Here is a 10,710-nt window from a genome sequence, read left to right as displayed (position 1 = left end):
ATAAGCAATACTGATGCTACAACTACTCGTAAGAGGCTAGACTGAAAAAAAAGGTAAACTACGTATAAAACATTTGTTGATTTACAGAAAACTTTTGATGAATTGTGACTGGAATACACTGAAATTCTGAAGTACCAGGATTAAATACACAGAGTGAAAGTTATTTACAGCTTGTGCAGAAGACAGACTGCATTTATAACAATCAAGTACAAAAGGGAATAGCTGAGACGGGAATTAAACATCCCTGATGTTATTCAGTCTGCACTGAGCAAGCAGTACAGAAAAACCAAGAAGAAATTTGTTAAGGGGATCAATGCTCCAAGGAGAAGAAATAAAAACAATAAGGTGTGCTGATGGTGAGATTCCGTAAGGAACAGCGTAAAATGTAGATCAATTGTACAGAATGTGTAGTACCTTGAAAAGAGGAAATATGATGACATTAACAAGAGTAATGGAATGCTGTCAAATTAATTCAAATGATCCTGAGGTAATCAGGTTATGAGACGAGACATTAAAAGTAACAGAGCTTTGCTATTTGGAAGGAAGAAAAAGTGGGGTTAAATGCTGCATCAACACCAAGGTCATTACAGACAGGACACAATCTCAGAATGTTTCAAGGATGGGGTGGAAATCAGCTGTGCACTTTCAAATGAACCATCCCACAATTTGTCTGGAGTACATCTGATAAAATTAAATTTTTCTTGAGACATTGGAGTGTCATCTTCATCTTCGATAATGACGGAAGCTGAAGAAATGAATTAAAATTTGTGACAACTGGGACTTGTACTGGGGTCTCCTTGTGCTAGCTACCTGGATCCCCGTGCCACCGCAGCCATATAGCAGAAACAGCTGCACGGACTACCCTAGTCGAGTGCTCTCCCTAACACACATTTAAATTCACATCTTCAGCTTATTTACCCTTTCCAGATCGCCACTATTGCTGAGGCTCTCTGTTATTATAAAAGCATTCCAGCATTGGAGGTAATGGGGAAATCATTAATTTCTTCAGCTTTTGTTATTATCGCAGATAAATATGTGACTCAAATATCTCAACAAAAATTTCATTATATCATATCTATAGATCACATATGTTTGAGGTACAGGCAGGATTTCCCCATTACGTCCAATGCTGGGGTGATATTCCAATACCGGAGAGTCTCGGCAGTAGTGATAATCTAAGAAGGGTAAAATAAGCTTAAGAAGTGAACTGGAGTTTGTGTTAGGGAGAGCACTGGACTAGGGTACATCATGCAGCTGTGTTAGCTATAATGCTGTGGTGGTGTAATTACTAGCACACCTGTCTATATGCAGGGAGACCCAGGTTCAAGTCTCAGCTGTGGCACAAACTTTAATTCATTTCTTCAGCTTCTGTCATTGTCTGGAATAAGTTAGGGAAATCACAGAAAATCTAAATTTGGATTGCTAGATGTTGACTTGAACTTCTGTCCTCCTGAATGTGAGCACAGTGGGCCACCTCACTCGGTTCTTTATTTGCGGACCAAAATAACTTATAAAGGCTGAGCTAGAGAGGATATAAAATGCAGACACTCTATAGCAAGATCAGTGTTCCTAAAAGAGAGAAATATTTTACCACTGAATAAAAAATTTAAGTGGTAGGAAGTCCTCTCTGAAAGTATTTCCCTGAAATGTAGCCATAGACAGAAAAATGTTGAATATTAGATGGAAAAATTGGACAGCAAATGAAGAGGTATGGAATCAAAATGAGCTTTATGGCACTAACTGACTACAAGAAGTTGACTGAAAACATCCTGAGGCATCCAGGGATACACTTTGCTGTTGGAGGGATGCGTGAGAGGTAAAAATTGTAGACGGACACCAACGTTTGATTACAGTATGCAAATTAAATTGGATGTAGGTAGCAACATTTATGCAGAGATGATGAGACTTGCACAGGACAGGATAGTAGGGAGAGCTGATGAAATCAGTCTTTGGGCAAAGATCACAACATATGTCAGTGACAAAATGTCCTCAGCATAGTCACGACAGAATCTCTTAATTCATAAATAATCTAGGCCCTACTTGTGGTTGCATGCAGACGCTACACGTTCACACTCATTACACTGGAAGTACATACTTTCTAAGCACTAATTCATTTATTTTTTTGATGCACAAAGCCATAAAAGTGGTTATACCTACAAAAGCAAAAGTAATTATTCAAGGACATTTTATATGGGCAGGTAGATTGAATCACAGAAATTAAAAAATATTAGCACTTTATTTACAAGAACAAAGAAAGAATAAACTAATGTTTTAACATATTTTCCTTTTGTCAAAAGTTTTAAAGAGTGCCAGGTTTCTGAGTTTCTTAACTCACAGAATGACTAAAAAACAAAAACAATCAATTACAATGCTCTGGCACCTCTGATTCATCTTCAATTGCCTTCAGTCAGATGAGCTACGATCTTCATATTTAGATTTTTTCTTCTTTTTCTTTTTCTTGTGGTGTCTGCTTTTCTTCTCAGACCCTTCTTTCTCCTCCTTGGTGTGCTTCCAATATGAATAATAACTATTAGAGATACTCTCTTCCTTATCATGAACATACTCCTCTTCTGATGCATAAGTGTGGGCAGTTTTATGTTCTTGAGCCGTTTGCTTGCCGTACGAAAATTCACTACTCTCTGAGTCACTTCTGTGAAAGTTCCTGCTCACTGCTTTCAATTTATACTGTTTGTGTTTTACATCATGGTATTTTTGTTTCTCAGAGTCACATTTGCTTGTTTCACCATACTCAAATTCACTAGTGCTCATAGTCTCATACATTCTTTTCTTTCCATCTTTGATTCTCTTCTCTGATCTAGAATATGAACTTTCGTGTGACCTGTGAGATTCAGATCTATGGCCATGTTTTTTGTGATGTTTGCTACGTTCTGTTTCATAATAAGTAGATTCCACTTTTCTTGCTCTTTCATTGTCTCCACTTTCCCAGTCACTACTCTCGGATCTCTCTCTCTTTCTTTTGTAGTACCAATTAGTATTTTTTTCTCTTCTACTTTCACTTTGAGTGCCTGAATGATCATCATAAAGAACCTGACTCATGTCTGTATTTGTTGAACTTTGTTCATACTTATCATATCTTAAACCAGCATCTCTTCTGTAAGACCCATTATGAACCTTTGACTCAGGGTCCCTCTTCCTAGAACCATATTTATCCTTTGTGTACCATTCCTGTGAATCATGCCTTTGTACCCTAGAAAAATCTCCACTGCTGTCATAAGCATTTGTTTCACTTTTTGTGTCACGATTATTCCGCTTCCATTCCGGTATATCGATCTCAGTCGTATCATTCTCCACTTTTATAATATTAGTTTCTGAACTTCTTGTACTTCCAACACCTTCTTCGTTTTCTTTACTATTGATTTCCCGAAGGAAATCCATCTGATTTTGTATAACTTCCCGTAATATCTGCAAGAAGAAAAAGACAAGTAAACACATGCACAAAGCATATCTTTGACACTTATAGGTTAGTTAGGAATAAAGTAATCCACTAAACAGCCATTCCAAGTATTATATGATTCATGGAACTGTGAGATTCATAGTGACAGATTTTAAGTAATGGTACTACTAGCATGTCAAGGCCAAAGACTATCACAAATGGCAAAGGAAATTAAGAAATTATAGAATAACAAAATAAGTGTAAAATATACAAAAGCAGACTTATTTTTGATGAGAGTTTTAATCAGAAAGTACCAGTTAAGAGACTCATGGTATGGTTACTGGAGGATCAGATCAGAAATATACCATACATTTACACTTACAAGAGGATAACTTGGCAATAGGATTTTCATAATTTTTTATGTTTATGGTGTGTGAAGTTCAGAACTCAAATATCAGTCCCCCAAAGCAGTTCAAGTCAACTCACAAAAAGGCTTGAGAAAGTTGACTTTGAAGTTTTCTAAGGAAGAGTCATTCATTATTGTTAAGGTGTTTTTGTTGACAGACCACATGGCTTAAAGGCTAACGTTGAAGATTGGTAATGGGATAATCAATGGATTGCTGGTTCAAGCCTCACTTTGGTCAGTTTCTATCTCTTTTCCCCCCTGTTCAGTTCAAATATCTATATCATTCAAATACAAAATCCATCAAATATATGCTAATTAACAAATATCTAATCATCATGTTTTATAAAAATGTATCCAATCGTTGCCCCTAGTCTTAATATGTCTAAAGGAAACAACATGGTCCTTTGGACATAGGTTTCAAAAATTGGTCGACAAGCAAAACAAAAAAATATCAAAATGTCAGAGTCATGACATCGAAATTGGCAAACGTTGACTTCAAAGCTATATAAAGATTTTTTTAATCAACAGTGTAAAGCCATATGTAAAAAAAGGAAAGGTTTCTCTTACTGACTTATTCCTGGGATGAACAAATCTATTCCGCATTGCACAATGAAATTTTATTAAATGGTAGACATCTGACTACTTACACTGCACAAGTACTACCACCAACATGAACCTTATTAGTAATTCCTAGTGACATTTATTTGCACCGTGAAGTAAAAACTTAATTAAGCAATTGTAAAACTGCACCTACCTGATCAAATAAGAATGCAAATTCAATGATGGAAAAATTGCATAAAAATTCATTCAATTGTTCATCAATTGTCCTCACCAGTCTTTGATGAAATGATCAGATTTGTGTGGTTAACTTCACAACTTTGCTTTATTCTCATCTTTATGAATGTGAATGACGTTCGCTTTCCAACAGATATCTTGAAAAACGAAATTTACACCTGTAAAAATGCAGCATTTGTTTGGTGTGCTCAGTGCCACGAAAATGACTGTTCTCCATGGTTTTACGATGCTTATCACTCTGGTTCTACACCTACATCTACATCTATACTCAGAAAACCACCAGGCAGAGGGTAGATACATCACATTGTGCCATTTATTAGGCTTTCTTCCTGTTCCATTCATGTTTAGGACGTGGGAAGAATGACTGTTTGAATGCCTCTGTGCATAAAGTAATTATTCTAATCTTATCCTCATGATTTCTATGTGAGCAATACATGGGGGTTGTGGTACATCCCTAGCGTAATCATGTAAACCATTTAAAGCTGGTCTTGAAGCTTTGTTAATATATTTTCTCAGGATAGTTTACATCTATCTTCAAGAATCTGCCAGTTCTGTTCCCTCAGTCTCACTGTGTCAATCTCCCACAGATTAAACACAAGTGTGAGCATTTGTGCAGCACTTATCTGTATACATTCAATATCCCTGTTATTCCAATATGGTATGGAATCCACACACTTCAACAATTTTCTATAACTGGATGCACAAGTGATTTGTAAGCAATCTCTTTTGTAGACTGATTGCACTTCCCCGGTATTCTACCAGTAAACCAAATTGTACCAACTGCTTTTTCCTATGACTGACCCTATGTGATCATTCCATTCCATATCCCTACAAAGTGTTCTTGCCTCATGCGTCCTTCTCTACCAGCTTACCACCTCTAGCTGCCCTGACAGCTGCTCTCAATAATTGATCATCAATAACTAGTCTCGTCACTGCTGTGTGTGTGTGTGTGTGTGTGTGTGTGTGTGTGTGTGTGTGTGTACTTTTGCAAGAAAAAGAGCAAGAGCTTGAGCTTGAAAGCTAGTGAGACGACTCATTTCTGTTATGGGTTCCTATATGCCATACATCAGTCTGTTATAGGCGAGTTGTTACCTTTCCTCTATTTTATGTATTGTTCCATCAAGGAATTTGCATTGTTGTTAGGTATTAAAATAAGTTGCGCAGTATACCTCAACATGGCTTTTTCGGTTAGTATGAACTTTCTTGCTACGATAACTAATTCTTCGTCGCTTTGCATCCCTCATTTCCATTAACAACTCCAACTTCGTTTTTGCACGTGTTCCCTCATCCTTCTTATAGCTGTAAACAAAAATGAAAAGCTTTAAATCAAATTACAATTCAGTCACTAAACATTAATGAAATAATGTATTAAACCACAACAAAACAGAAATTTTCCACTAACAAACTAAACCTTACACAAAGAAAATAAAAACATAAAACAAAACCCTTTTACGGAAACCAAAGGAATGATCCAACTGGCATATATTTTTAGTATAGTAATTAGAGTTGTAGCAATCAATAAAATACACAATGGCCCTTGTAGAGCAGTCCACAGTTACAGCACCCTTACAGTGCAAACAATGCTTACATCCACAAATATCATGAGGCTTCTGTCAGTTCATTTTTACAACATCAAGAGTGTACTACAATATTATGTGCTATAGAACATACAATCCCACAGCTTTCTGTGCTTCTTGTTGCGAGAGGAGGTAGACTCTCCATAACACATTGTGTTCTCCTGTAAATGCTGCAGCCATTATATAAGTTCACTATTGCTACTACACACAAGATTTTCTTACCAACAGATCTTAAATGGCTGTGTCTGAAGTAGTTATATATTCAGGAGCCAGGACTGACGACAAATATCACTGCATAATTTTCAGTGTTGAATGTTGTTGTTGTTGTTATTGTGGTCTTCAGTCCAGAGACTGGTTTAATGCGGCTCTCCATGCTACCCTATCCTGTGCAAGCTTCATCATCTCCAAGTACTTACTGCAACCTACATCCTTATGAATCTGCTTATTGTATTCATCTCTTGGTCTCCCTCTCCAATTTTTACCCTCCACGCTGCCCTCCAATATTAAATTGGTCACCCCTTAATGCCTCAGAACATGTCCTACCAATCGGTTCCTTCTTCTTGTCAAGTTGTGCCGCAAATTATTCTTCTCCTTAATTCTATTCAGTACCTCCTCATAAGTCACATGATCTATCAATCTAATCTTCAGCATTCTTCTGTAGCACCACATTTCAAAAGCTTCTATTCTCTTCTTGTCTAAACTATTTATCATACATGTTTCACTTCCATACATGGCTACACTCCATACAAACACTTTCAGAAAAGATTTGCTGTCACTTAAATCTATACTCGACATTAACAAATTTCTCTTCTTCAGAAATGCCTTCCTTGCCATTGGCAGTCTACATTTTATATCCTCTCTACTTCAACTACCATCAATTATTTTGCTCCCCAAATAGCAACACATCTACTACTTCAAGTGTCTCACTTCCTAATCCAATTCCCTCAGCACCACCTGATTTAATTTGACTACATTCCATTACCCTCATTTTGCTTTTGTTGGTGTTTATCTTACATCCTCCTTTCAAGATTCTGAGCATTCTGTTCAACTGCTCTTCCAGGTCCTTTGCTGTCTCTGACAGAATGACAATGTCCTTGGCAAACCTCGAAGTTTTTATTTCTTCTCCATGGATTTTAATTCCTACTCCAAATTTTTCTTTTGTTTCCTTTACTGCCTGTTCAATATACAAACTGAATAACATCAGGGATATGCTAAAACCCTGTCTCACTCCATTCCCAACCACTGCTTCCCTTTCATGCCCCTTGACTCTTATAACCACCATCTGGTTTCTGTACAAACTGTAAAATGCCTTTCATTCCCTGCATTTGATCCCTGCCACCTTCAGAATTTGAAAGAGATTATTCCAGTCAACATTGTCAAAAGCTTTCTCTAAATCTACAATGCTGAATATCATTTCATTATTACTGTGCAGGGTCATTCAAATAAGACAATGGTCACCCACAAATGGCACATGGACCTACAAACTGACAGCATTATGAAGAAGTAGTCTGATAACCAGCGTGACCTCTCAATATAAATTCAATGTGATTAACTTTGACAATGACTTGGATCCACCATTCATTTACAAAATATATAAGTGCCAGCTCCAGTGGCTGTTACCCAACATACCTCAGGACATTGAATACGTGTGTAATAATCTCCAAGTGAATAAGTGTGTAATAATCTCTAAGCGAATAATAATCTCCAACTGGCCTGCATCAGAATTTTATAATTGTACATCAGAGTGTTATGCATCTCTCAGGGCATGCAGCTTCACAACATTTCTGTTGTGCCTTCCAAGAGTTAGATTTCCGATATGTGTTTATTATGTATTATAAATTAGGTGTGGTTTTGTTCATTGTTTCATTGGTAAAGTACCATTAACACATCTAAAGGTCTTGCGATCGGTACTTGGTCAATTTTTATCTGTCACTTATCACTTCTTTCATCTCTAACAATAGTTGTTAATGTGATAAATGCACCTTGGTTCTGAGTCCATGTTAAAGGGAGGAGCCCTATGACTGGCTAGGTAAGTCAGTTTGAAGGTCAGAGGAATACAATGGCATGCCAACTCCAATAGGACCATGATTATAGTCTCAGTAAAATTACTTGGTAGTTGACACTTCACATGTTGGAGCTGTCATTCTCCAATCAGAGTGCACACTGTCACACTTGACCTGTTCACTTTTGCCAAACTGTCACAACAAATGGTCAGTTCACTTACAATGTTGGCCCTAGTGCTGTACATGAAACTTGAATATTTTGCTACAAGGTTTGCGTTTATTTGTTTTTAGTGTGATTGTCACATCTGATGAAATGCAAAAGAAAAGAGAGAGACCCAGGACTCTGGATGCAAAACACATCAGGAAAGAAAGTCGGGCAACGAATTGCGTTTAAAAGACACTAGCTCGTGTGTAATGTGTGGGAATGCTTTGAGTAGGAGGTGGAAAATTAGAGACACCTCTTACCAGTTCCAAGGTAATCACACAAACCACAGCCACAGTTAATGCTAGAGAATCAATTGTATTTCGAACTGGTAAAGAAAAAACAAAAAGGAAAGAAGTGAAACAGGACTCTCTTATCTTCACACACTTGGAAAGAACAGAAGTATTCAGAAATGAGTAACAAATCTGGATTCCTTCCCACAAGAAGCAAGTCAGTGTCACATATATGGTTATAATCATAACAAAGATCGGCCTACATTAAATAAGCTTTGTACGACATTGCGTGAGGGCGAACTTTTTGAAGGCAGCAAATCGTTGTCATGACAGATTCTGCAGAGGCTCAGTTTTAAATACAAAAATATTTCAGGATGTAAAATGTAGGTGGGATGAGAAGACACAGTCAGATGATTGAATTCCTTAGCCAATGACCATCAAGACTATTGAAAGTCACCGTATGATTCATACCATCTTGCTCATTATGTTTGTTTGATCTCCAACAGTCCCCTCCTGCATTTCATAATAGAGCAACCAACAACTTTATAGCCTGAACAATTCTTTCTTTTTTGGTTGAAAGAACAGGAATTAGTAGTCATAAGGCTGTTATAGCATCACTGACTTTGGGTGTCAGCAGGAATATAAGAGAGCTAGGAAGATATTTCTGCTTGTTAAATGTGACATGAAACAGATTTTAGACTACCTGGGCAATCATCATCAAACACTCATCCACAAGACTGAGAATACTGAGTATAAACAGACTACATGGGCAATCATCATCAAGCACTCATCCACAAGACTGAGAATACTGAGTATAAACAGACAAACTTCAAGACAGTATGTCTTGCATAGGTATGTAATGGGTACAGTTGGAAGGAGTGGGGAAAAAGCATGGTGGTTCAAGGCAGTGTTAGAAAGCTGCTCCAAAAGCAAAGAGAGCTCTGCTGCATATTTAAACACAAACAAAGCCTCTTGGAGCAGGGCAAAGTGGAGGGGTGGGGAGGCGATCGAGACCTGAACCAATCCAAAATTAGCGTAAGGATAGCCTATGTGATGCAGTCAACATATTCAAAAGTAAATTTCTATCTACTGATCATACAGCAAGCCCTAAGGAGTTTGGTCTTACATTAAATCAGTAATGGATCAAAGCCATCTGTTCACACACTCACTGACCATAGTGGCACTGAAACAGAAGATTTTTTCCAAAAATGTTTCACTGAGGAAAACTGTACTATGTTCCCTCCTTCCAATTGCTGTATGAATACTAAAATGACAGATATTGAAATAAGTGAGTGCCGGATAAAAAAATCAACTAAAATAGCTCAACAGAGGAAAGGTGATTGAACCTGATGGGTTGCCTATGTAAATCTAAGAGGGCTATTCAGAAAGTAAGATCCAACTGGTCATGGAATGGAAACTACAGTGAAAATAAAAAATGTTTTACTTGCTACAGTTGGCTACACCTTCCAGCTACGGGGTTGCCCAGAACATAATGCACTGCATTTTTTTTTCAACAATTCTTTATTGAACATAATGAGAATTACACACACGACAGAATGGTGTTTTATCTACACACCCTGTTTTTCCACATAATCTCCATTCCATTCTATGGTCTCCCTCCAGCACAAAACAAACCCTTGTCCTGGTGGCAGAGACAGTGCTTCACTGTATGAATCACCCTCTCAAAGTCCTACAAATGTCTTCCACGAATGACAACCTTTTAATGGCCCACACAAGTGGTAATCCAAGGGGGCTTGGTCAAGGCTGTAGGGTGGATGGGGTAACACTATCCACCTCTTTTTTGCGATGTGTTCAGCAGTCCTCAGACTTGTGTGGGACTGAGTGTCATCATGTTGCAGCAAAATATCTCCTGGGTTGCTGTGCCGCGTAAGTCACCAGAAGTGTGTCTTGAGTTTTGTTAATATGTTGGCATATGCTTCTGAGTTAATGGTACCACCTATTGGCTTCACATAAATGAGAATCACACCTTCACAGTCCCAGAGCATGATGATCATGATCCTACCAGCGGAAGCAGTTACTTTGAATTTTTTCTTCTGTAGGGAGTGGGAATGGAGCCATTACATCGAATGTCGTTTTGTT

At 37.7% G+C, this 10,710-nt stretch overlaps 1 protein-coding gene across 2 annotated transcripts in view; it reads right to left on the bottom strand.

Moving 5' to 3' along the window:
- Window positions 1-2,217: 2,217 nt before the first annotated feature.
- Window positions 2,218-10,710, bottom strand: part of LOC124746297 (U11/U12 small nuclear ribonucleoprotein 48 kDa protein-like) — a 74,378-nt gene continuing 65,885 nt past the window's right edge. For both annotated transcript variants that reach the window (XM_047248941.1, XM_047248942.1), the window contains exons 5-6: window positions 5,765-5,894; window positions 2,218-3,423 (exon numbers count right to left, since the gene is read on the bottom strand). In XM_047248941.1, the coding sequence (XP_047104897.1) occupies window positions 2,404-3,423; window positions 5,765-5,894 (1,150 nt within the window). In that variant the 3' untranslated portion in view covers window positions 2,218-2,403. The remainder of the gene's footprint in view (window positions 3,424-5,764; window positions 5,895-10,710) is intronic.

The sequence above is a fragment of the Schistocerca piceifrons genome, chromosome 1, assembly GCF_021461385.2.
Source record: "Schistocerca piceifrons isolate TAMUIC-IGC-003096 chromosome 1, iqSchPice1.1, whole genome shotgun sequence".
NCBI lineage: Eukaryota > Metazoa > Arthropoda > Insecta > Orthoptera > Acrididae > Schistocerca > Schistocerca piceifrons.
This window is presented reverse-complemented; position numbering and strand designations above follow the sequence as displayed.